We start from the raw sequence: 27,951 nt of genomic DNA, 5'->3' as shown, positions 1-27,951 counted from the left end.
AAAAAAAAAAAGTAGAGAAAAACAAGTCCAGGTCAGAACACATCATGTGGTGAGCATTTTTTCTTTGTCACAATGCAGTATATGCTTGACTTACCTAACAAAATAATAAATGAAAGAGAAAAAGTGCAGGTTTGCTTTTGCTGTCCCTTTCCATCAAATTTTTTTTACTTTTTTTGCTTTTGGTTACTTGGTTTTCCACCATTGAAAGAACCCTTATCTGTAATGGTGTTTTCTTGAGGTAGGCATCATTTTGGAGACCAAACTGGTTGTGGTGTGGGGGCATGAGAGTTAGCCATCTTCATTGAGTTTGCTGACAGAGAAAGTGAAGTATATGAGTATTATCGTTCCGACGCTCGACCTGCCAAAGTAAAACCACTCTATTTAAATAAATATAGGAGGAGATATTAAATTTAGAGAGCTTCTATTGCCACACCATCTTTTACTAACAACAGCCCCAAGATGTGTGCTAAATCTTTAGTGATTTACATGAGAACTGGGGTGGTATAGCAATAGAATCTCTCTAAATTTATCAATATTCTCTAAAGGGATTTTTCCCAAAACGTGTGCAACTTATGTCCAAATTCCGGTTTTGTTATACTGTTCATTTTAATTCCCAAAACATGCATTTCGAGTAAATTCGTCACTTTTATAATCAATGAATTTGCTCGTATGTTCACAAATTTGTAGATTTTAAAAGTGGCGAACTCATGAGTTCGTAGGTTATAAAAAACGACGAATGCATGTTTCGGGAATTAAAATGATCAGTGTACCGAACTCGGAATTTCATCATATTCATCACACGAAATGGAGATTCACCTTTCTCTAAATCCATTATTATCTCGAAGAACATACTAGCCTCAAATGACATTTTAGGCAGTGTGTCAAACGTTCAGTTGAGATGGAACGTACTCCTAGGGACTCCTCCTTAGAGAAGACATATCCCTAGGAAACCTTCATTCTTCTTCCCATCACAGCCGTACGTTGACGATCCTTGAAAATTTGATCACCCAATTATAATCCTCCTTGAACCGCAAATATAACTACCTAAACCTGGATCCAACTTCAATAATTTTGAGAATTCAGAATCCGTTCCAAAATCTGAAATATTCTCCAATATCGAGGAGCTCCCTAGAATCCCCCATGAGCATCATATATAGCCCACTTTGAGATCTTTGTATCCATATTTGTTGTTATTATTTGATGCCTCTTAGTACATCTTCTGCTGCATTTTAGGCGTTGTATTCCAATAATCAGTATTAGAGCATGGATGCATGAATTGAGTCATGTTTAGTAACAATTGGTATCTGATTTTTTATTTTTGAATAATACAGAAGTGGACTCAAGATTGAACCTCATATCGCACACCCTGACATGAGAGTGTAATGAAACCATAAATTGTGGACTCTTACCATTACTCATTTTGTTGAATAATTTTTTAAATAAAAGTATTACTTGATTCTATATTATTATAAATATATTATTTGAAACACATTAATGAATCTATAAAAAAAAATAACTTTTATAATTAAAAATATTTAATCCGATATTTTAATCAATAATACTCATCATTCTCATTACCAATAGTATAGATGATTTTTTAATTAGTAATATAAGCAAAGAGATGCATGTGCTAACTAGCTTAGTTGGTAAAGTCTTTGGGTGATGATACCAAAGACTTGAGTTTAATTCCTGTCAACATTAAGTTACTGGCCTCATTAAAAATAGGTTTATTGAACCAAACAAAAAACATATAACCAGAGACAAAACACAAATTCTAAAAAAGCCAAGCCCCCCAAGATGCATCTTATTCGTGTCACATCAAATATGTTACTTTGTTGGAGCATCAAACGTGAATCTGAATTAATTTGTTCTAACAAAAAAAACGGTGCTAACTAATAAATCAATAGCACGACGCCGCACACACAAAATCAATGACACTTAACCACTAAACGCATATTCTCCTCCTTATTCTCTTTGCCAACCCAATAATACCATTTTATAACATACAAGTGGCATTTAATATTGATGTATCATCTTAGCTCATTTTTTAAAGAATAACTATGAATGCACGCGGTCCTCATACACGGATGACGTGGCAAGGCACAAAACCGCACATCTTCTTCCTGTGTATCCTAATGAAAATGATCTATGGTTCTGTGTCTTCGCCATGTCAGCCGTATATCATGACCGCGTGCATTCATCACAACTCTTTTTAAAATTTTAATGTCTTAAAAAATAAAACAAACAAACAAATCTCTACTTGTGGGACTTACAAGGAGGCGAAGAAGAGCAGGATCCACCATGGATCAGCCCAAATAGAACGCTGTGTGCCGTATCTTCTACTTCTTCTTCCTTCCCCAACTCCTACGTTGCATGTGATGATGTGTTGTGGGGGGACTTTGGTCTTGATGTTCTCCTCTTCTGTGCTCCCCACTACTCCCACCACATTCACATTAATCATGGAAGACTTCTCAGGCGTGCAACCCCCAATCAAATCACCAGCTGCAATTTTACTTTGTTTGATCAAAGGTTTTGAATAATGCTTTTGGTGTGCCATTACTTTATTTTGATGTTAGGCCCACTATATATATATTATAAATAAAACACATTCAAATAATGATTCAAAGGTTGCATTGCAACACATAGACAGCTAAAGTTTGGAAATTTTACCCTTAATTATCATATTTTTATCATGGCCTTTAGAGAATCAAATAATTTTAATTCTAAAATAAATATAAATAAAGATATATACCTTTAGGTGACCCATCTCCAACAACACCAAAATTAGTCTTACTTGCAGAAGTATTCTTCCTTTCAAACCGTTGAGACCCTTTTCGAGAAAGATTTCTCTGCATCCGTAATTTCAGTTAAACCCAATATTAGGGACATTCAATTATAATGACTTTGTTTGAACAATTTAAAATATAATCTAAAGGACTTTTAAACATTATGAACACATTAATGTTTAAAGTGGGAGAAAAAAACTTGGGGTTAAGGAGCTCTAATTTTTCAAATCTATCTAGTCAATTATAATATAGTATAGGGTGAATTACCATTTCTTGAGCTGAAAATGCGTTATTTACTATTTCAGCTACCTGTTCATTTTAATTACCAAAACTTGAATGATCACTTTTTTTTATTTATAAATAATTCAGAACAGAAATGAATTCAGCGGTTTTAAAGTGACTATTTTGCAGGTTTATAGTGACAATTTCCAATTAGTCACTTTGAACTTGTGAAATTGTAACTTTAAAACCTCTGAATTCGTGATCGTTTATGTTTTGGTAATTAAAATGAACAGTGAGCCAGAATCATAAATTCGTCAAAAGGTGATCACTTTTTCATAAATATAGGAAATTACAAAATCCAATTAAACATGAACTGATAGCGTAATTAGCCGAGTTAATTAGATGGAATAAAACTAAAAATAGCTATATATATGTATTGAAATAAAATAGCTTCTTAAGAACAAGAAGATGGAAGAAGCATCAGATTTGTTAATTAACAACAAATATTAAGATTTCAAAAAAAAAAAAAAAAATGGAGGGGGGAGGAGAAATTTCTTACTGTGATCCTAGAGTTAGCATTTATGTCTGTAAAGGTACCATTAGACAAGCTCTCCATGTCCACAACAAAGCTATCACACTTATCTCTTTTTTCCTCAAAATCTTCTTCTTTATGATCCCAAATTTCCATTTTTTGGCTGCCCACTTCTCCAAATTCAAATCTCAACAAGAACTCACATAACCCAAATAGAAACCTGAAGAAATTGCCCAACCATAACCCAATAAAACAGTTACAAGAAGAGATTCGAGGAAGAAAACCAACCTAGACAACTCACCAACTTTGGTTTTTCTTCCATTTTGTTCATATATACAAGACTGCAAGAGTGAAATAATTGAAGAAGAAGAAGAGATGTTCAATAGCTCTTTATTTTCTTTGGCAACATTAATGATTTTTGAAACAAAGGTTGGGTTCTACTGCGTATTGGAAAATAGAGATGTAGTGACCTGCAACTACTATGAAACGACAACCATCTTTGTCTTTCTATGAGAATAAGAAATCAATCAAAGAAAAACTAAGAATTTGTTGGAAAGAAACAAAGAAATTGACAAATAACAGCAGAGATTGAAAGGGAGAGATTCCAGTTGTATTGATGAGAAGATGGCTTCTACAACACAAGAAACACTGCTATTGGAAACAAGTTTTGGTTTCATAAGCTATTGCACGTGCCATAGCCTATAAGTCATGGTTTTAGAACTCGTTTTTGTGTCTCGTCCACCAACGAGACCGAGTCGTCCGAGACGACTCTTCCGATGCATTTGAGTCGGCTTTTCTCATTCAATAATGAGAAAAATAAACTGTGATTTTAAATCTGATACGTTTGACTTGTCTATCCTTCTCGTTGGTGGACGATATCAAGACATATCGATGAAGTTGTCTCTATATCCGATGAGATTTAATATAAGTCCAAGTTAAAGATTAGAAAAACTCTTTAAGTCAGGCTGCCACCATGGCTATATTTTCCGCACATTTTATTATTCGTTAAAAAAAAATTGAATCAATAATTAGACCTGAAACTTGTCAAATGATTTGGACCATATTGAATCAATTTAAGTTTGATTTTGAATCAATTTATTTTTATTAGAATTTAAAGAATACTTGTGAGTAGTTTACTAACCAAACAGTTAAATCTCCAATCATTTAATATTTATTTTATATCTCACTAGTGTGAAGATAATTTCTAATTTTTTAAATAATTTTCTAACTTATAAGTCATTTAAAGATTATTTTTTGGTGACAAAAGATGATTTTCTCCCATAAATTGCCTTTAGTTTCAAAACATGATAATATTAGATCTATATTATTAAAAATTCTTCCCACCAAAAAATTCATAACCTTTTACAAAAGTCATATCTTGAAAATTTTAAATTTTAAAAATTAAAATTTAAGTTAGTTCATAAAAATATATCAAAGATAGAAACTAGCCAAGTTTGGATTTCAAAAACTTGCGTGCTGATTTTGTAACTCAACCTGACAGGATAAGTCAAAATCTCACAGACGTGTCAGATGCAAGAGTCGTAGATTTTTTTCCCTCGAGATACATAACATGAGGATATGCAGTTGTGTATCCCGAGGGAAAAATCTATGATTCGTATAAGGTACACATTAGTTAAGTTTTTGAGTCACCCTGTTAGGTTGAGTTACAAAATCATTACACTTATACCTTTTGTAGATTATAGAATTCATGTATAAAAAGGAGGCCGAGAAGCCCTCAAATACAAAGAGAGAAAATATGATAGCAATTATTAAAAAAAAAAGAATATTAGAAGAAAACAAGTTACACGGAATTCATACCAGTGAAATTTCATCCAAATAGGTAATCTTCAAAAAATACTCCTTGAACTCTTTCATATCTAGGATTGTCAATCGAGGTTCAAATCGGATCAAGATCGATTTAGTATTTAATCCAATAAGGATTAGATCGGATTCGAGACTGATCTTCTAAGTATCAAATAAGGTTTTATCAAACGTCAATTTTAAGATCTAGATCCGATCCATTAATAATGGGATTGGGCCAAACACAATTTTATATACTTTTTTATATGTATAAGCATAGGGTTAGTGGTTGGAAAATGAAGTTGGATTCTAAGAGGTACGATCCTAGGATGTGGGAACAACACTCCACACATCTTATCACTTAACTAAGTTGATACTTTAATTTTATGTACTAAATCCAAATAAGCTTTCTAATATTTTAGTAGATGATCCTTATTCGATCGGGACATGATTGATCTAGATCCTACCAATAAAATATTAGATCAAAATCATACCAAATCGGATCTTTATTAGAATCCAAAACATTGATCTAGACCTGAAGTTATTGAATTAGAATTGATCGAATTTCGGGTTTGATTTGTCCATTGACAACCCTATCATATCGCTTGTGCCAAAAAAATACTACACGCAAGATTTCAATAATAATATCTTGGATGGAGTCCTCATTTTTGTCAAAGAACTTGTTGGTTCTCTCCCTCTTAGATGCTCCAAACCATGACAAAAGGTATCAAATACCATAAAATCACAAAATTTAGAAATACCAATAGACATGGAAAAGGAAAAGAATTAAAATGAGACAAAACCTCATGCATGTAATCATGATTGATTGTCTCATCATTAGCCATGCACATGCAACAAAAATTAATATTGATTTATATGGACGTACAAATTTGATCGTCACTTTTCAAAATGTCATGTGGAAGACTATTCCGGGTCCAAGTAATTCATAAATATTTTAATTAATGGAATGTACCATGCATGCAATGTTAGTGTGGTTATCCAAAACGGTGTCCCGTTCCTGCAACAATATTAGGTGTCTACGTGGCACATTTTTATTGGAGGTTCGAAAACATTGGGCTGCATGCATGACTTGGTTAAGAGCCCTAGGTGTTTCAAACTCTACCTATAATGTGCCTCGTAGACACCTTACCTTTGTTATTGGAATAGGACACCGTATTAGATTCTAAGTCGCAATGTAAATGTTTAGTAGGGAAGTCAAATGACTTAAATTAATGTCACCAACTAAGCTCATTTCTTCGTCTAGTGAGGAATGGTCCAAGCATTAATGTGTTCATAATGTGAGCATCAAACATTGTTGTTCTGGCAATCAAGGAGAGCAAATCTTTTCTTAGTTTATGCAAAATGTTTTGATCTTCCTTATTTCGTTTTAGAGACACCTCCCCCTAGAATCATAAAAATTAGAGTCAACTATCTTGACCCTTGAGCTGACAATGTATCCTAAATTGGTGAAATTAATTAAGTCATAAATTGGCAAATTTTGCAACCCAAAACTTAACCATGTAAAACTTTTACAATGAATTTTAGAAATGAAAACAAAAAATAAATAACGTGATTTATGACATCATTTTCAATCATTTATTTTGGAAATTTTCCAAAAAACTGATTGTTGGTTCTTCTCTGCATTGTAACAATAGGGTTATAATGCTCATTACTAAACTAAGAGATAAAATATAATAAAGATATATATTTTTGATAAGAGGTTGGATTGATTTTTAAAAAAAAAAAAAAACCCACCCCAAATAAAGAATACATTTTAAGGAAAAAAAATTCCATGAAAGTGAAGTAAAAATACTTCAATTCCATAGTAGATATCAAATCATGACTTAGTTGACTAAAATGAGGAACACAAAACGATTAAGAGTCGTTTTTGTCAAGATACAGAGAAAAAAGACCCTTGCTACATCAGCCGCATGGCAGAACCGCGTTCACTCATCATTATTCAAAGTTTAAAGACAGCCCAGTCTTTATTTTATTTAAGGAACAATTACCCGTATAGACTTAGTTTTTGAAATTATGTATCATAAAGTCTCTTTTGAAAAAATATGGACTCTTTAATACTCATTTTATCAAATAATAGTGAAAAAAGGATTTTTGAAAAAAAATATCATAATTACCCTTTCAACGAATTTTGACGTAGAAAGAAATGTGTTTCAATTTTTAATATTGAAGTCAATAACATCAAGGAGGCAACAAAAAAAAAATTTAGTTCAGGGAGGTATGACTAATATATGAAATTAAGAGTAGGAATTAAAACTGTAAAGAACACCCTGTACATCCCTCTCCTACTCCACCCCCTCAAACAAAAAATATTTTTGTTGTGTTTCCTTATTTTATTAGTTCTTTTAGAACAAATTAACCACTAGAGAGACAAGAGATTATGGGAAGCTCTCTTGCTTTTTCAGGATTTCAGGTTCCACTTATATTGAAAATTAAGAAATAAACAATAAGAAAAGCATCAACAAACAGGGACGAATGGCAGATAATTTAAAAAATAATTAACATATATATACCTAACTTTAATTAATTTATATTTTAAAGGGTTACAAGAAAAGAAATTAAAACATGTGGTTATGTTAGTAATTAAAACATGGAGGAGGGCATGTGAAGCTGAAAAGAAGGTGCGGCGCAAATCATGAAAGAAATTAAAACATGTGGTTATGTTGGTAATTAAAACATGGAGGACGGCATGTGAAGCTGAAAAGAAGGTGCGGCGCAAATCATGGAGACAATTGGAGAGAGGAGATCGTGCCCCCATTGTGTTTCAATTTTCTAACACAAAATTACGTGTTGGAAAAGTTAAAGCCAAGGTCTTGTGAGTTAATTCTACTTGACAAGATCACCTCAAATTAGGGTTACAACTCGGTTGAGCTTGGGCTGAGTTATGTAGAAAATAAGTTGAGTCTGGTTTAGAATATCTCAATCCGATTTCAACCCCAATCCGATGCTTATATTAATATACAAATATTTTTATAGTACTTAAATTTTTTTTTTTTTTAAACTTTTTTATTCATCTTATCATTATGGCTCATGGCTAATTGGATATTATTAATGTGAGTTTTGATTAAGTATGATTTGTTTAAATAATCGCTCATGGAGTAGGAGATTGTATGTCATTTTATTTAGTATTGATTTTGTTTTCTATGATGTATTTTATTTATTTATAAAATATAAAATTTATTTATTGATTTAACATAAATAGGGTATTTATGAGTCAACCCATCCAGCCACCCAAAATTATCTAACTCAGGCTAGGTTGAGCCTGGGTTTACCCTCCAACCCACCCAGGTTGCAGCCCTACCTCAAATTGAAATCCGATTTATATAGAGAGCTGCTATTGGCACCCCAATTAACACACCATTCCAACATTACAAAAGTTTGGTTCCTTATCACATCAACATTATAAAGCATTATAACATATTCAAACAATCGATAATAAAAAAAAACATATTCAAACAACTTGAACAGGTTTTTACCATTAGGATCAGGCTTATATAAAATCCTAAATCTAACAAATAGAAATCTAAGAGAAAAAGAGATTTCTCAATCATTTATTTTTATTTTAATAGTGGTGTAACAAGTAAAAGTCAGGTGCCAATATCAGCTCTCAGTTTATATATATATGGAAGAATTTGCTTTAAGAATATTTTCTAACCACAATCTTTCTGTACTTTTTACAAGTTTTCAGATTCTAATGAGTCCAAATGAATCATTAAAGTAAACTCTTTAAAATATTTTCTTAGAAAATATCCTTAGAAATTCCTTATTTAAATGGATCTCTAGAAGAAGAAAAAAAATGTACTGATCCTTAATAAATCTTATATCTTTCATTTTCAGTTGGAGGTTGATGCAGTCCTTACTAATTTGGCTCATTCAAGTAGATTTCGTGAGTCAGAGAATTTTCTGTTTAAACACAAGACTTGAGAATTGGTTGCACATGGTCTCTATGTGGCATGGTTGGGTCGTGGGATGTTTGGCTCAAATAAGATGAGATCCCAAAAGATATCTCCAAATCCCTTAAAAAATTAGTAGAAAAGTCAAGCATCTATCCTACTATTTGGCTAGAAATCTTTAATAATGGTCTACAATCCAAATCCACTGGTGCACATGTAGTGTGAGTGACAATCACTGTTTGACGAGGCCCACCTAAGATTCTTGTTTTCTATTTGAACATTGTAACACTTTTTCATCCACCATTAAATTCTTTATGATTTTTGAGAAATTAAATGGGTTGGTTGAAGAAACCGTGATTATTGGTGGAGAAGATTTTCTTCCAACTTAATTCAATCTCCTTAGTTGATAAATGTTGCATTTCAGCTCTTGATCTTAAGTTTTGTTAACCTTATGGTCCCAACAATTAAATTAATAGAAATTTTGATAGAATAATAAGACATATTATATGAAAATTGCAGACATTTGTAACCCACCTTTATATAGTTTTTGAAAATATCGGATCTACCTACATAATTCTGATCATGGAAAATCACACGTGATTCTTTCAATACTTTGTGATGGTCCTTATAACTTGTTTATAAGAAGAATAATGATTTTCTGACTCCCCCCTCTGAAATATTCCCCTTCTACTCTCTCGATGTGGCATGTGACAGAATTGTAAATTTTCTTTCCTCATTATGCACAACTGCACATCTAGGACGGTTCTGTCACATGCCACGTCAAGAGAGTAGAGGGGAAGTCATAAAATCGTTATTCTTCTTATAAGAATCAGTAGTTCTCTCTCCCGATTCCAAGGCGATCGAGATGATCTTTTTTTGGGACCAATCAATTGTTTAGTATTTGGACTCGGATTGTCACTAAACATCATTTTTCCTTGAGAGTGATGATATCAACTTACATCGATATGATAAAATAATAATAATAATAATAAATAAATAAATAAAAGAATTTTTTTTCCCAACAAATCCACGTCTTTTAAAATGAATGGCTATTGAACTCTCAATTTTTTGATGTGTCGCTCTTTCAACCATCCAAAGGATCTGCTTCCTTTCCAAACACCCTCAAGATCCCACCATTTGTTTTTCTAAGTGATTTTTTGCTCAAAGCCCAACAAACTTTTGACATGTAGTGCATATGATGCAGCGATAGAGAGACAATTTCTCTCTTGTCCGGACATCATCTGCCCACAAATTTTAATTTTAGATTTCAAATCTTAAAGTGGATTGTTGGGCCGACTTATATTATCACATTGGCAATCTAATACCACAGCCTTCAAATTTCATTACAAAAACACATTTAAAAAAAAAATATATATATATTCAACGATAGAGAGACAATTTCTCTCTTGTCCGGACATCATCTGCCCACAAATTTTAATTTTAGATTTCAAATCTGAAGTGGATTGTTGGGCCGACTTATATTATCACAATTGGCAATCTAATACCACAGCCTTCAAATTTCATTAAAAAACACATTTAAAAAAAAAAAAAAAAAAATTCAAGTTTATCCAAGGTGTTGAAAATGGAGCACTTAAATTTAAAATAAAAATTCTAGTGTAAAAAAATAACTTTTTTTTACAATTTTTTTCCCTAAAGTTCATAGAATTTCATCCTCTACAATCCCGCGGCATCGGATTATGTTTTTGAATGCCACAAAGTCATCTTATGAAGAAATTTCCATTTTCCATTGCCAGCAGGAGAGAAAAATTGTCTCTCTTATGGCTTACGTCATTTGTGCCACATTTCAAACAGTTGTTGGGCTGTGAGTAAAAGAATCACTCTTTTTTTCATTGTGAATATGAAGAAAAGAAAGCCCATAAAAGTACGAATCAGAAAATAAACTTAAACACATAAACATGTATCCATCAAATCAAAGAGAAATTGGCTCATGAATCTAAGAAATAAGTAATTCTTGACCAACAGAGGAAGTAGTAAACTAACAAGTCCATGCCCTTCCCGATCAAGCATCCGTTACATGTACCATAAAACCACCCAACTGAACATAGCTGACCATATCTGTAAGCCTGCCAGAATACATCCTTGTCCGTGGGTGGGGGGAGCTACGTTTGCTGATGATCAACATCGTGATTTCATTACAGGTAGTTTGTTTTCGAAATGTTGTTAAACGCATCTTCTTATATTCCCAGAATTTCTTATAAAACTCACTCCATTAGGGTCCAAAATTCATGCATTTTAAGAAACATATAGAATTGAAATTTAAACAGATCTGCATGATTCATGAAAATTTCATTTTAGTATCCATGCCTTGCTCTTCCTTCCCACAACATTAAAAACATGATAAATTTGGGGGTCCAACTCAAAACCAATTGGCAATGAGTGGGGAAGCCCAGGAACTTATAAGGAGAGAGACAAGGCAACGAATGTCCTATGTGGGACTAAACTCAACAAAACATAGGAGTAAATATGCTAGAAAAGTTAATACATTAATGGGACACTATATAAAGAAAACATGGTAAAACAACTCTTTATAAAGAAACATGATAATTCAAAGCATATATATTACTGGCATAAAAATTTACAGCATACTTCAAAGCATATAAAGATTTAAATACTTCTGCAATAAGTATACTTCAAAGCAAATATTCCACACAACGGTATGCTAGAGCAACTAATAAAGTTCTTCATATAACACAAAATACTAGAACAAGAAGCATAACAAAACTAGATAGTCTAATCTTCCCTTTCTTCCTTCTTCAACATTTCCTTACTGTTACCCTTTCACTCTGAAGGCTGATTTGGGTGAAATGAGGCTTCCGACGTGTGGAAACGCTAGAAATGAAGTAGGAGATGCACCAGCTTCGAGGTCACTCATTTTTTGAATCCCGACAACTTGAAGGAAGCTAAGATTTCTACTTTCAGCATTATTAGAAACCAAATATTTGGAATCATACAATAGTAAAATGTCACCGTTCTTCCGTAAGCAAACAGGCATATCAAATCCCGGATGCAATTGAGGCAGGGGATGTCTCCACATACTAAATTGTTTGATCCATGATTCCTTCACATTATAATTCTTCATAACCCATATATCAATTGAGTAGTCATTAGAACAATCCAGCACAGAAAGACACCCTCCTAACACCCCAAGTTGATAACAAGTTGATAAAGAGTGATGTCGACGACTCACGATCTCACGATCGTCGAGTTGAACAGACCTCAAGAAAAACCGCCGCCCACGATTCACCGCCACACGAAAATTAGGTTTTGGAATGGCTCCGAATTCTTCGACACTCAAGTCAAATGACACAATGGCCATCCTAGAGAAGGCGGAAGCCTGATTATCAGGTTGAATGGGTCCAATCATCATCCAATGAAGTGACCCATTCACGAATGTCGAAGAACAAATTTGCCCGGAAAGTGAGTTGGGGGCATTACCCAACCTTCTCCATGAATTGCTTCCAAGTGTATAAACATGAACTACAGAATCTAAACTCTGGGATGAACTAGATTCCTCATAAAACAACACTTGTAACACCTTGAATTCCTGAGTAAAGATACTGAAACCAAAAACCCAACAGAGATTTTGTGTACGCACGTGTGGGGATTGTTAATTCAGGGAGTTTCACGTGTTGTCCAATTGTGGATTAAATATGTAAATTGGGTGATTTCGATTATGGGTTGAAGACAAACATAAGAGACCATTACAGGAACCAATCACTTGAAATGGGGATTCGATGTTGAAAGGAACATCAATTCTTGTAGCCCTGAGAATGGGTTCTTCTAATTCCTCACTTTCTTCCATAAAAAACAGTTCTTTTCCATCTGTGTTGGAGTGAGGGACGAGGATGATGTTTGGGTTGGTTTGATTTGCTCGATTAAGGTGGATGTTAGCGAATTGAGGGTCAGTAATTAAAGAACACCAAGTTTTGCAAACGCACCTGCATTGAAGAACTGATCTGATGGAAAGTCTTGAAAGGATGTTGGAGATGATGTCGTTTGAGACGATATCCATCGTCCACCTTCACCTTGATAAAACTTTTGATGTCTTGGTGTGATAAAAAGGAGAGGAACAACTGCTGTTACTTGTTAGGGTTTGTGCATTTTGTGCACAAAACTCTTAAATAGTTAGTGAAACGTGTGATTAAGGACCACTGACCGTGTCTCTGGTCCCCTTGTCACTCTGTATCAATTATCTTCTCGTAGTGCCACAGTCGTGAGCGAATTTGCTCACTACGCGCACCACATCCGTTTGACACGTGGCTTAAAAAAAAAAAAAGAGAATTTCTCTTTTGCCTACAATGAAAAAAATGAAATTTTTTGATGGTATCACTTGTGGCATTTTTAAAACATGATTTGAAATTCTATGAATTTAAAAAAATTCAAAAAAAAGAGAATTTTTCTTAGTTGAATTTTAATTTTACATTTGGATGCTTGGTAGTCATTCATTTTCAACACTTTGAATTAATCGCAAAAAAAAATTGATTTTTTTTTTTAAATCAGAATTTTCTCATAAAATCTAGAAGGTTATGGTGTTAGATTGCCAATGTGGAAATTTCTTGATTGTATAATTTGTGGCATTTTTTGAACATGATTTGATGCCACAATGTTGCCCAAGACAAAATTCTATAAAATAAAAAAATAAAAAATAAAAAAAGAAGGTATTTTTCACCATTGAATTTTAATTTTACATTTGAGGTAGTCATCCATTTTCAACACCTAGAATTAATCTCGAAAAGAAAAATGATTTTATAACATACTTCAAAGCATATAAAGATTTAAAGACTTTTGTGTCTTGGTGTGAGAAAAAGGAGAGGAACAACTATTGTTAGTTGTTAGGGTTAGTGCATTTTGTGCACAAAACTCTCAAACCTTGAAATAAATAGGTTAGTTAGGCCCGTGTGAAATGCGTGATTTAAGGGCCACTAACCATGTCTCTGGTCCCCCCTTGGTCACTCTATATCAATCATCTTCTTATAGTGCCACAGTCGTGAGCAAATTTTCTCATGACACACACCACATCCTCTAGCATTTTTAAAACATGATTTGAAAGTCTATGAATTTAAAAAAATTCAAAAAAGGGAATTTTTCATAATTGAATTTTAATTTTACATTTGGATGCTCGGTAGCCATCCACTTTCAACACCTTGGATTAATCCCAAAAAAAATTTGATTTTTTTCATTTAAATCATAATTTTCTCCTAAAATCTAGAAGGTTGTGGTGTTAGATTGCCAATTTGAAAATTTCTTGATTGTATAACTTGTGGCATTTTTTTAACATGATTTGATGCCATAAAGGTTGTTCAAGACAAAATTCTATAAATTATATATTAAAGAAAAAGTATTTTTCACCATTGAATTTTAATTTTACATTTGAGGTAGTCATCCATTTTCAACACTTAGGATTAATTTGGAAAAAAAAAATTGATTTTACAACATACTTCAAAGCATATAAAGACTTAAAGACTTTTGATGTCTTGGTGTGAGAAAAAAGAGAGGAACAACTGTTGTTACTTTTTAGGGTTAGTGCATTTTGTGCACAAAACTCTCAAATCTTGAAATAAATAGGTTTGTTAGGCCTGTGTGAAACGTGTGATTTAAGGACCACTGACCGTGTCTCCGGTCCCCCCTTGGTCACTCTATATCAATCATCTTCTTATAGTACCACAGTCGTGAGCAAATTTTCTCTCGACATGCACCACATCCTTTGGCATTTTTAAAACATAGTTTGAAAGTCTATGAATTTAAAAAAATTCAAAAAAGGGAATTTTTCAGAATTGAATTTTAATTTTACATTTGGATGCTCACTAGCCATCCACTTTCAACATCTTAGATTAATCCAAAAAAAAAAAATTGATTTTTTTTTATATATTTAAATCAGAATTTTCTCATAAAATCTAAAAGGTTGTGGTGTCATATTGCCAATTTGGAAATTTTTTGATTGTATAACTTGTGGCATTTTTTGAATATGATTTGATGCCTCAAGATTGCCTAGGACAAAATTCTATAAATTATCTTTTAAAAAAAAAGGTATTTTTCACCATTGAATTTTTTTTTTTTTTTTTACATTCGAGGTAGTCATCCATTTTCAACACCTAGGATTAATCTCGAAAAAATTTTGATTTTTTTTTAATCTGAATTTTTTCATGAAACCTAGAAGGCTGTGGGGTTAGATGGTCAATGTGATGATCCATGTGAGCTTAATAACCCATTTTTAAGATTTTTCATTTAAATTTAATTTAAATTTTGGGAGAAGGATGTGTGGGTAGGAGGAAAATTTTCTCTCCCTTAATTTTGATTTTTACGCCACATGTCAAATGCACACACCCCACACACTAACTCCACAGCAAAATCTCGACCCAAATGCAAATCTAAGGACTGGTTTGATATAATTTGATAATGATACAATTGACTCATCTAAGATCCAAGTCATCTAGGCCAGGATTTTAAAAATCTCGACAAATCAATTAATTTTGATTTTTTTATATGAATAATTAATTTCTTTAGTAATTTAAGTGGTTGTGATAAATAAGATCTTGTCTTGGAGTTTTATTAAACAAGCTAATAAAATCTAAAATGCTAATTCTTAAGAATAAATTTATAAAATTTATTCAATCTTATAAAATAAAATCTATTGTAGGAAGCATTATTTAAATATGAATATTCATTAAATAATAATGAGTCATACATTCATATGGCATGCCCTGAGTGACCAGAGCGGGTGCAGGTGCAATTAGTAATGTTATACAAGTGGATTGGAATTTGACTTGAGAGGATAAAACTTGCTGAATTATATTATTATAATTTTTAATTTATTTTGATAGTTTTTCTTGTTTCTAAAGGTTATAATTCAGTTGAGTTTCTTCAATACTGGTATAAGGCTACTCCAAGAAGATAGTTTTTCCAATCTAAACATCCCAAAAAAGAACATACAGGGCCAAGGTTACCAGTAAAGCCCATGTTGGTATCAAGTAGCTATCAAATCAAAAACAGATTTTGACCTATAAGTCTAAAAAATAGTGACAATTCTTGAGGAACAAAGCATTAGTTCTTACATCCTCTGCACAAACACAAGATTAAAACACAAGATCACAGCTTTGAAGATAATGTAGTTAATTTTTTTATTTATTTCAATATAGATCAGTTTCTTCAACTTTTCCACACATATTCCATAGGTTATGAGACAATATCTAATTACAGTAGATCAAAGTAGTGTGTCTACCAAATGTTTTCAAAGCTATAAAGCAATTCTCAATAAAGTAAACATGGCATAACTATTTTGCATAAAAAAAAATACTTCAAAGCACAATTAAAATATGACACATAAGGATTTTACGACAAATATACTTCAAAGTAAATGTAACACATGATAATATGTTAGAACAGTTAATGAATCTCTTCATATAACACAATTCTAGAACAACCACCACCAACATAACAAGAAAACTAGACCGTTTAGTCTATGCTTTCTTCCTTCTTAAACATTTCCTTACTCTTATTCTTGCTCTTTCACTCCAGAGGCTTATCTGGGCAAAATGAGGCTTCCCACGTGTGGAAACGCTGTACATGTATCAGGATGTTGTTGTTCACAAGCTTTAAGGTAACTCACGTTAAGAATCAGGGGTTCTCTCTCCCGGTTCCAAGACTATCGAGGTGATCTTTTTTTTGGGACCAATCAATTGTTTAGTATTTGGACTCAGATTGTCACTGAACATCTTTTTGGCTTGACAGTGATGCTATCAACGTTGATATCATTGAAAAAAAAAAAAAAAAATTTCAACAAATCCATGTCTTTTAAAATGAATGGCTATTGAACTCTCAATTTTTCGATGTGTCGCTCTTTCAACCGTCCAAATATTGCTACGGAGGATCCGCTTCCTTTCCAAATACCCTGAAGATCCCACGATTTGTTTTTCCAAGTGATTTTTTGCTCACAGTCCAATAACCTTTTGACATGTGGTGCAAATGACGTAGCGATAGAGAGACAATTTCTTTCTCTTGCCCGGACATCCTCTGCCTACAAATTTTAATTTTAGATTTCAAATCTTAAAATGGATTGTTGGGCCCACTTGGATTATCACATTGGTAATCTAACACCACAGCCTTCAAAATTTCATTAAAAAACACATTAAAAAGAAAAAAAAAAGTTTTTCAAACTAATCCAAGGTGTTGAAAACGGACAGCTACCAAGCACTCAAATTTAAAATAAAAATTGTATGGTGAAAAATAATCTTTTTTTACAATATTATTCCTAAAGTTCATAGAATTTCGTCCTCTACAAACCCACGGTGTCGGATTATGTTTTTGAATGCAACAAAGTCATCTTATCAAGAAATTTCCAATTTTCAATGTGAAACTGCTAAAAAAAAAAGGGTCCATATAAGTAGGATCAGCAGATAAAATTAAACACATAAACATGTATCCAGCAAATCAAAGAGAGATTGGCTCATGAATCTAAGAAATAAGTAATTCTTGACGAACAGAGGAAGTAGTTAATAAATAAACTGTATGAAAGCAAGATTTGGAGACAATATCACAGCTTTAAAGATGCTGTGTAACTTTTTCCATAAGGTCACCATTGCTTTTCGATACATATTGAACAGGTTATGAGATGAAATCTCACGACTAACAAGTCCATGCCCTTCCGGATCAGGCATCCATAATGTACCATAAAACCACCAAACTGAACATAGCAGAACATATCGTGACTGTAAGCCTGCCAGAACATATCCTTGTGTGTGGGTGGGGGGAGCTACATTTGCTGATGATCAACATCGTGATTTCGTTAGAGGTAGTCTGTTTTCGAAATGTTGTTAAATGTATCTTCTTATATTCCCAGAGTTTCTTATAAAACGCAACCCATTAGGGTCCAAAATTCATGCATTTTAAGAAACATATAGAATTGAAATTTAAACAGATCTGCATGATTCATGAAAATTTCATTTTATTACCCATGCTTTGCTCTTCCTTCCCACAACATTAAAAACATGATAAATTTGGGGGTCCAACTCAAAACCAATTGGCAATGAGTGGGGAAGCCTAGGAACTTATAAGGAGAGAGACAAGGCAACGAGTGTCCAATGTGGGACTAAACTCAACAAAACATGGAGTAAATATGCTAGAAAAGTTAATACATTATTGGAACTCTATATAAAGAAAACATGGTAAAACAACTCTTTATAAAGAAACATGATAATTCAAAGCACATATATTACTGGCATAAAAATATTTTACAACATACTTCAAAGCGTATAAAGATTTAAAGACTTCTACAATAAGTATACTTCAAAGCAAATATACTACAATGGTATGCTAGAGCAACTAATAAAGTTGTTCATATAACACAAAATGCTAGAACGAGAAGCACGACAACAAAACTAGATAGTCTAGTCTTCCCTTTCTTCCTTCTTCAACATTTCCTTACTGTTACCCTTTCACTCCGAAGGCTGATTTGGGTGAAATGAGGCTTCCCGCGTGTGGGAACGCTAGAAATGAAGTAGGAGATGCACCAGCTTCAAGGTCACTCATTTTTTGAATCCCCACAACTTGAAGGAAGCGAAGATTTCTACTTTCAGCATTATTAGAAACCAAATATTTGGAATCATACAATAGTAAAATGTCACCGTTCTTCCGTAAGCAAACAGGCATATCAAATCCCTGATGCAATTGAGGCAGGGGATGTCTCCACATACTAAATTGTTTGATCCATGATTCCTTCACATTATAATTCTTCATAACCCATATATCAATTGAGTAGCGATTAGAACAATCCAGCACAGAAAGACACCCTCCTAACACCCCAAGTTGATAACAAGTTGATAAAGAGTGATGTCGACGATCGTCAAGTTGAACAGACCTCAAGAAAAACAGCCGCCCACGATTCACCGCCACACGAAAATTAGGTTTTGGAACGACTCCGAATTCTTCGACACTCAAGTCAAATGACACAATGGCCATCCTAGAGAAGACAGAAGCTTGATTATCGGGTTGAATGGGTCCGATCGTCATCCAATGAAGTGACCCATTCACGAATGTCGAAGAACAAATTTGCCCGGAAAGTGAGTTGGGGGCATTACCCAACCTTCTCCATGAATTGCTTCCAAGTGTATAAACATGAACTACAGAATCTAAACTCTGGGATGAACTAGATTCCTCATAAAACAACACTTGTAACACCTTGAATTCCTGAGTAAAGATACTGAAACCAAAACCCAACAGAGATTTTGTGTACACACGTGTGGGGATTGTTAATTCAGGGAGTTTCACGTGTTGTCCAATTGTGGGATTAAATATGTAAATTGGGTGATTTCGATTATGGGTTGAAGACAAACATAAGAGACCATTACAGGAACCAATCACTTGAAATGGGGATTCGATGTTAAAAGGAACATCAATTCTTGTAGCCCTGAGAATGGGTTCTTCTAATTCCTCACTTTCTTCCACAAAAAACAGTTCTTTTCGATCTGTGTTGGAGTGAGGGACGAGGATGATGTTTGGGTTGGTTTGACTTGCTCGATTAAGGTGGATGTTAGCGAATTGAGGATCATTAATTAACGAACACCAAGTTTTGCAAACGCACCTGCATTGAAGAACTGATCTGATGGAGAGTCTTGAAAGGATGTTGGAGATGATGTCGTGCGAGACGATGTCCATCGTTCACCTGCACCTTGATAAAACTTTTGATGTCTTCGTGTGAGAAAAAGGAGAGCAACAACTGCTGTTAGTTGTTAAGGGTTATAGTGCATTTTGTCCACAAGCTCTCCGGTCTCGTATTACCCTGTTAGTTTGTGGTTGGTAACACTTCCTTATTTTTTATTTTTCTACTTCTCCTTCCTCTTCAATTATGTTATCAAGGTCTCTTTCCTTTCTCTTATTTTTTTTTGTCGAAAATCCTATATTTTTATAAAAATCCTAAAATCTTATATTTTTAAATTAAAAAATGAATGATTGTTTATTATTTGAGTATAACTTATTGGAATATAATTTCTCAAATATGAATTCAATTTGAAAATAATACTTTTGGGGTGTTTGATTTGTTAGAAATCAAAATTAAATGTGTGGATGGTTTCATTATGCATAATGTGGACATGAAAATTTCGTTTCTTCGAAATATCGCTTCCACTTTGGGGGGTTTTTGAGTCGCCACTATTCATATTGAAAATGGGTGTGAATGGTCACCCGAGTTGCACTTTTTGGAAAATCATAATTTTTGCGTTTAGTGACTCTCGTACGGATAAGGTTTATCGGTCAAACTTTGAATTTAGGTAAGGGGGTCCATTTTATGGAATAGGGAATGTGTTAGGCATCCTATTCCATCTACCGTTAGTGGTAACCTTGGATTCGGTCGATTTTGAAAATAAAAATTGTCAACAATAAACTTCAACAGATCTACCTCGAGATTTGTAAAATATGATCATAATTGATTTTATTAATTTTGAGTAAAAATGAAGATACAGATCTCAGTGTTTCCTTTGATTAACAGTCAAGTACAAAATAGTAATGATGACGTATGTAGCTTTTATTCTCTCCGAGCTTCGCGCTTTATCGACTGAGAATGATATTTTGACATTGACTTTGCTTTGTACTTGATATTCTATAGAGGTTTCTGTAGATTTTCTTCTCTTCGGACTTCGCGTTTTATCGGTTGAGAATGTTTTCTTAATTTTTGAAGAATGACTTTATGCTTGATCTTCTCTTTAGTTGGAGTTCGGATCTCTGAAGAACCTTGTTTTGTCTCTAGAGGAGGGCTTGAGGGTTTCTTCTTCTCTAGAGGGAGAGCTTCTGTCTTATGAGAGAAAGTAATCCAGATCCCCTCTCAATAAGAGAGGCTCTTGTATTTATAGACTTAAATGTAATTTGACTTTCCAATTATACCCCAACTTAAAAAGATTTAATTGATTTGTTTAAAGGGCTAAATTTGTCCAAATCCAATTTTAAGAATTCTATGGATCATTATTGGGCCAAAACTCATTTATTTAGGTATAAGGCCCAATATTTAATATAGATTACTTGGATTTACTAGATCATAGGTTTTATCTGTAAAAACTCAAACCCAAACCATATGAGGCTTGTCCCGATTAACAGACCCCCAATTTAAATTTGTGGGCCCAATTTTGATTTGGTGGACTTTTTTTTGTTAACTTAGAAGGCTGTAGGGGCCCGTTAAAATTTTGATGTCTACAAAAATAAAATGAGAGGAATCAAAAAATCTGATATGTGCCCTCAAGTATGAGGAACTTTAATGTTGGTTCAAACCATTGAGGGCACCCTTATTGAAAAATGGGCCTTTTGATAATTCAAATAATTGTGGTGTGTGCAAAGGTGTATAGAAAGGAGGTGAATAGAAGAGGGGAAGTTAAGGGGGTGTTCTTTTGTCAAAAACCTACCTTATTCTTCTTGATCTTCTTTGACTTTCCTTGACTTGCTTGAAAAGAAGTTGAGAGAGTTGAGAGTTGAAGGTAGTGGGGTGAGTTGAAAGTAGAGGGTTGGGTATTAAGTTTTAGAGAGAGTGATTTCTTTTTTAATCTTTTGGGGGGGGGGGGGTAGACATTAGGTGAGAATTGTGTTGAGGATGAAGGGTTTTATAAAAATTTGGGGGTGTGTTTTAGGGGTAGAGTTGGGTGAAGTGATGGAAAATGATAGAATGGTTATGGGTTTGAGAGAGGGGTGTGTGTACATTGATGGTAGTGGAGGGGCATTTGTGTAAGGGGGGTTAAATGGATTATTTATAACCCAAATGACTTAGATCTTTCAACCCATTTAGGTTGCGTGTTATGTGAAATGAAATATATGGTGTTTGGTTGAAAGAATGAGGATGTAAGATGGTGGTTGAATGTTTGGTGAGTTAATGTGAGTGGATTTTAATTAAAAGAATGAGTTGTGTAAAATGATAATTGATTATGTTTTGGGAGGGCGAAGGAGATGGTGACATGCGTCAAGATGTGTGGAAGAATAGATGTTTAGATGAGTTGATGAGAGAGAGTGTTTGATTTGAGAGGAAATGTATAGGTTTGAAGTGTAAAGATGGGTTTGTAGGGAATGATGATGGTATGCTAGATGAATGTATGATAATGATAGGTTATAAGGAGATATGGGTTTGTAGGAAATTATGATGGTAGGTTATGAAGAGGATGATAGATTGATGTGATTTTTTAGAGAAAATGTGATAGAAGTGAATAGTTTGATGATGAAGGTAAGTTAAGGTGGTGACATGTGTCCCACCTTGATGATCTTGAGTAATTGGTTGTGATGTTGGGTTTGGGTAATGAGTTGAATGATTGGACTTGGGTAGATAATTGGGTAGTGAGTTGAATGATTGGGCTTGGGTAAGATAGTTGATGGGCTTAGGTGGTTTTTGATCCATGGACCACGTGGTTAGGGCCTTTGTTAGTGGGTAGAGTAATTAGGGTGGTGGGGTGAGGAGTTTTTGGTCCGTGGGCCACATAGGAAGGGCCTTAGGCTATTTATTGAAAGAAATAAAGATTTTTGAAGGTTTGGGTTTTGAGGCCTATTCCAAGTTTGATAGATTTTTGGACATTTTGCGTTGAGGGTTTGATCAAATTTGGGTGTCTACACATAACATATTATGTTTTTCGATTAATAATTTATTAGAATTACGAAAAAGGTAATATTTTCAAAATGATCATTCTATTTTAAAATTCTATTTGTAACTAGAAGCTTTTAAAAATAATAAACAAACAATTTTTCCAAAATAAGATTTCAGATTTCAGAAAACAGATTTTAGACTTCAAACTTTAGACTTTAGAAGTGTTACCAAATATACCCTTAGTCACTTCATCAATTATGGCCACGAGTGATTGTTTTTTTCTCTCACAATACCACATGCACTAGATTTGTTTGACACGTGACTAAAAAAACGAGAGAATTTCTCTTTTGCCCACAATGAAAAAAAGGAAAATTTTTATGGTATCACCTTGTGGCATTTTTTAAACATGATTTGAAATTTTATGAATTTAAAAAAAAAAATCAGAAAAGAGAATTTTTCATAGTTGAATTTTAATTTTACATTTGGGTGCTCGGTAACCATCCATTTTCAACACCCTAGATTAATCCTAAAAAAATTGATTTTTTTTTTCTTTTGAATTTGAATTTTTTCATGAAATCTAGAAGGTTGTGGTGTTAGATTGCCAATGTGGAAATTTCTTAATTGTATAACTTGTGGCATTTTTTGAACATGATGCCATAAGGTTGCATAGGACAAAATTATATGAATTAAAAAACAAAAAGGTAATTTTCACCGTAGAACTTTGATTTTACATTTGAGGTAGCCATCCATTTTTAACACCTATGATTAATCTTAAAAAAAATTGATTTTTTTTTTAATCTGAATTTTTTCATGAAATCTAGAAGGCTGTGGGTTTAGATTGTCCCAGTGGTGATCCATGTGAGCTCAAGAACCCTTTTTTAAATTTAAATTTCTAGGCGAAGGATGTGCAGGTGGAGGAAATTTTTCTCTCCATTAATTTTGATTTCTACACCACATGTCAAATGCACACACCCCACATGCTAACTCCACCGCAAAATCTCGACCCAAGCTCAAATCCAAGGACTGGTTTGATATAATTTTGATAATGATACAATTGACTCATCTAAGATCCAAGTCATCTAGGCCAGGATTTTAAAAATCTCGACTGGTCAATCGATTTTGATTTTTTTTTTATATGAAATAATTAATTTCTTTAGGAATTTAAGTGTTTGTGATCTTTAGAAAATAAGATCTTGTCTTGGAATTTTATCAAACAAGCTAATAAAATCTAAAATGATAATTCTTAAGAATATATTTATAAAATTTATTCAATCTTATAAAATAAAATCTATTGTAGGAAGCATTATTTAAATATGAATATTCATTAAATAATATTGAGTCATACATTCATATGGCATGCCCTAGGTGACCAGAGCGGGTGCAGGTGCAAGGGCAGGAGCGGGATTGCAAACCCACACAGTTAAAAAATATCTAAGAGTATAGAACTTCTACAGAATGTTATATAAATAATATACTCAAATATCAATTTTATTTTTGTATGTTTCACTTGCTTCCTTGTTCCATCATCATTTACTCTTTATTACAAAAGATACATTTTTTACAATTTAGAATTGACAAATTTAAAAAAAATAAATATAATTTATTCATTAAATTTCATATTGAAAAATACAATCATGGGTCTATTATAGTCCATAACTATTTTATTTTCACTCGCCCTGTGTTCATGGATGGTTGTATTTTTTCGTATTATTTATAATTTGCCTAGTAGCACTAATGTTACTGTGTCATTCCCCCACCCTAATTAGTTATAACAACATGATATTGATTAATATAACTATTTATTAGTAATTTAACAATAAATATGTGTTTTAATGATTGAAGTTTCTTCAACTTCAAAAGTTTTAGATTAGTTCTGTAATTACGGTAATATTTAAAAGAAGAAAAAGAAAAAATCATCCTAATTGTAATATTCACCACTATTTCATTGTAATGGATAGAATGGGAATCTTCATGAAGAGCGGATTTCCAATATCTTGGTAGATATTTTGAGAGAGGAAATTAGAGAAGGATTCACTCCCGAAGCACTTGAAGGAGGACTGAGAGAGGGAGCGACACCCCTAACAAGAGGATTGGGTCATAAAGGGCATCCCACATGGCTATCATTGCAATTCCAGAATCCATATTTATTAATTGACAATTTTGAAACACATATAAAGGTAATTGAGGCAGTATATTTAGTAACATGTAATTTTCCCAAGAAAGTTTTCGTAGGAAATGACGTTTGGCAGTTAGTAATGTTATACACGTGGATTGGAATTTGACTTGAGAAGATAAAACTTGCTGAATTCTGAGTATATTAGTATAATTTTTTATTTTTTTATTTTTAATTTATTTTAATAGTTTTTCTTGTTTACAAAGGTTATAATTCAGTTGAGCTTCTTCAATCCTGGTATAAGGCTACTCCAAGATAGTTTTTCCAATCTAAACATCCCAAGAAAGAACATACAGGATTTCTCTAACAAATCCAAAACAAATTAGCTAAGGTTACCAGCAAAGCCCATGTTGGTATCAAATTAAACCCATAAACAAGTAGCTATCAAATCAAAAACAGATTTTGATCTATAAATCTAAAAAATAGTGACAATTCTTGAGGAACAAAGCATTAGTTCTTACATCCCCTGCACACACACAAGATTAAAAGACAAGATCACAGCTTTGACGATAATGTAGTTAATTTTTTTTTTTTCAATAAAGATCAGTTTCTTCAACTTTTCCACACATATTCCATAGGTTATGAGACAATATCTAATTACAGTTGATGACCACACATCAAGATTTCATTCAAAGTAGTGTGTCTACCAAATGTTTTCGAAGCTATAATGCAATTCTCAATAAATTAAACATGGCATAACTATTTTGCATAAAAAAAATACTTCAAAGCACATATAAAATATGACACATAAGGATTTTATGACAAATATACTTCAAAGTAAATGTAACACATGATAATATGTTAGAACAGCTAATGAATCTCTTCATATAACACACAATTCTAGAACCACCACCACCAACATAACAAGAAAACTAGATAGTTTAGTCTACCTTCTTCCTTCTTAAACATTTCCTTACTTTTATTCTTGCTCTATCACTCCAGAGGCTTATTATTTGGGCAAAATGAGACTTCCCACGTGTGGAAACGCTTTACATGTATCAGGATGTTGTTGTTCACAAGCTTTAAGGCAACTCATGTTATGATTCGCCACAATGTGATGGAAGCTAAATTTTGTGGTCTCAGCATTATAAGAAACCAAAACTTTGGAATCAAACAACAGTAAAATTTCACCGTTCTTTCGTAGACACACTGGTATATCTAATCCACAAGGCAACCGTGACGACACATTTTGTGGTATACTAAACTGTTTGATCAAGGATTCCTTCACATTATATCTCTTCATAATCCATATATCAATTGTGTTGTAAGAAGAACTATCCATCACGGAAAGACAACCACCTAATACCCCAAGTTGATAATTACCTGAGAAAGAGCATTTCCAACGATTGACAACCATACAAAGTTCAGGTTCGGGCACGACTCCAAATTCTTCAATACTCAACTCGAATGACACAATGTCCATCTTGTAGAGTTGAACTGGGCCATTGGATTGAACAGGTCCGACGCTCATCCAATAAGTGACCCATTGACAAATGTTGCATAACAAACTTGTCCGGAGAGCAGGGCGGGTGCATTGCCCAAGCGTTTCCATGAATTGGTGCCTAATGCATAAACTTGAACTATAGAGTCTAAGCCCATTGAAGAACTAGATTCATTCTTGGAAAATAGCACTTGTACCACCTTGAATTCCTGCATAGAGATACCAAAACCAAATCTGAATAGACATTTTGAGTATCCGGATTGGGGGATTGTTAATTCGGGAAGTTTGATGTGTTGTCCAATTAAGGGATCAAAAATGTATAATTTAGGGCGAATTTGATTGAAAGTGGAAGACAAACATATAGGCCATTGCAGGAACCAATTACTTCGTACGGGGATTTGATAAATGGAACATCGATTCGTGTAGCTTTGAGAATGGGTTCTTGGGATTTGTGCTCCTCCTCATTATCTTCCACAAAATAGATAATGGGGCAATAGCAAAAATCCGTCGCTATTATCTGTGGAAATAGCTCATAACTCCTTATGACTATGTCAATTCTTAAATCCTCCCTTGCTTCTTCTCATCATCTTCATATTTTTTATCAGCAAACGAACCACTACCATATTCTTTTTTCTTATTCGCAACAAAGCAATGAGTTAATGTTAGTTTTTTTTTTCTTCTTGTTTCCCCCTCTTTTCTATTCTTTTTTTTGTACTTTCTATTATTGTAAAGGTAAATCACGAAGAAACGATAAAATGCTAAGGATCTAGGATTTTATTGTGAGACAAAAGTAATGTACATCAGTTGATTGTTAGAAAACAATAGGAACACACATAAATGATGTGTTAATAAAGCCAAACTATTTCATGATAATATCACTTTGATTATTTTTTAGTCTATTCCATGTCGATAGTTTAGTGTTGACATGATCCCAATTGACACAAATAATCGTTCCAGGATTTTTAGTTATGTCGAAAAGGGCCATCTAACATACCTTAAGCCACACTAACGCATAAATCCTAAAAAAATTCACAACCTTTCCATAACTTTCTTGGCTTTTGTTCATTTAAATCATTTGATGATTGAGTTATTTGAACTTATCATTCCTTTTGTATTGAGATCATTTACTTAAATGGTAAAATCATAAAAAATAAAAAAAATAAAAAATAAAGGGAGTTCTCGGGAAAAACATATCTCTTGATATAATCTGCAGAAGAAAAATCTGAATCTTGGAATGATTGGAGTGGTGAATCGAATGAAGAAATACGAATGTGAGTTGTTCATTTCGTCTTCTGTACAAGATGTGCCAACGAGATGTTAAGGCTTTTTGTTTGAAAATGGGTGCTCTTAATGAAAATTCAAAGACATCGATGCAGTTATTGTTCTTTGTTGCTGTTGTTTAAGGTGGTGCACTTACGTCAGATTGTAGGTGCAAATAGAACAGACATTCTTATATATCAATGCTGGCCTACTAGCCTACTAGTTGGGATTGGTGCATGCCTTTCTAGAGATCCATTATCTA

At 33.3% G+C, this 27,951-nt stretch overlaps 3 protein-coding genes across 7 annotated transcripts; all 3 read right to left on the bottom strand.

Annotated features, from left to right (window-relative positions):
- Window positions 1-32: 32 nt before the first annotated feature.
- Window positions 33-4,206, bottom strand: LOC147390332 (uncharacterized). Of its 5 annotated transcripts, none has more exons than XR_015170245.1 (5): window positions 3,568-4,206; window positions 2,753-2,855; window positions 2,274-2,502; window positions 1,045-1,222; window positions 33-358 (listed from the first exon to the last, which is right to left on the bottom strand). XR_015170245.1 is itself a non-coding variant. In XM_086417166.1 (4 exons), exons 1-4 carry the CDS (start codon window positions 3,694-3,696, stop codon window positions 289-291), a joined length of 483 nt encoding a protein of 160 aa, XP_086273292.1. In that variant the 5' UTR covers window positions 3,697-4,205; the 3' UTR covers window positions 33-288. The 5 variants fall into 5 exon arrangements, 3 of the variants coding, with proteins under 3 accessions (XP_086273292.1, XP_086273291.1, XP_086273293.1); XR_015170246.1 differs by having other exon boundaries at window positions 2,753-2,849; window positions 3,568-4,203; XM_086417166.1 differs by lacking the exon at window positions 1,045-1,222 and having other exon boundaries at window positions 33-310; window positions 3,568-4,205.
- Window positions 4,207-12,042: 7,836 nt separating this feature from the next.
- LOC147390331 (F-box protein At3g07870-like) lies at window positions 12,043-13,284 on the bottom strand. Its single transcript, XM_086457840.1, has 2 exons — window positions 12,991-13,284; window positions 12,043-12,816 (listed from the first exon to the last, which is right to left on the bottom strand). Exons 1-2 carry the CDS (start codon window positions 13,282-13,284, stop codon window positions 12,043-12,045), a joined length of 1,068 nt encoding a protein of 355 aa, XP_086313966.1.
- Window positions 13,285-18,420: 5,136 nt separating this feature from the next.
- Window positions 18,421-20,066, bottom strand: LOC147390330 (F-box protein At3g07870-like). Its single transcript, XM_086417112.1, has one exon. The coding sequence runs from the start codon at window positions 19,920-19,922 to the stop codon at window positions 18,696-18,698; it is 1,227 nt and encodes a 408-aa protein (XP_086273238.1). The 5' UTR covers window positions 19,923-20,066; the 3' UTR covers window positions 18,421-18,695.
- Window positions 20,067-27,951: the final 7,885 nt, after the last annotated feature.

This window comes from Akebia trifoliata, chromosome 11, assembly GCF_017979445.1.
Source record: "Akebia trifoliata isolate Shusen 1 chromosome 11, ASM1797944v1, whole genome shotgun sequence".
NCBI lineage: Eukaryota > Viridiplantae > Streptophyta > Magnoliopsida > Ranunculales > Lardizabalaceae > Akebia > Akebia trifoliata.
The sequence above is the reverse complement of the archived record's forward strand: the minus strand, read 5'-3'. Positions and strand labels throughout refer to the sequence as shown.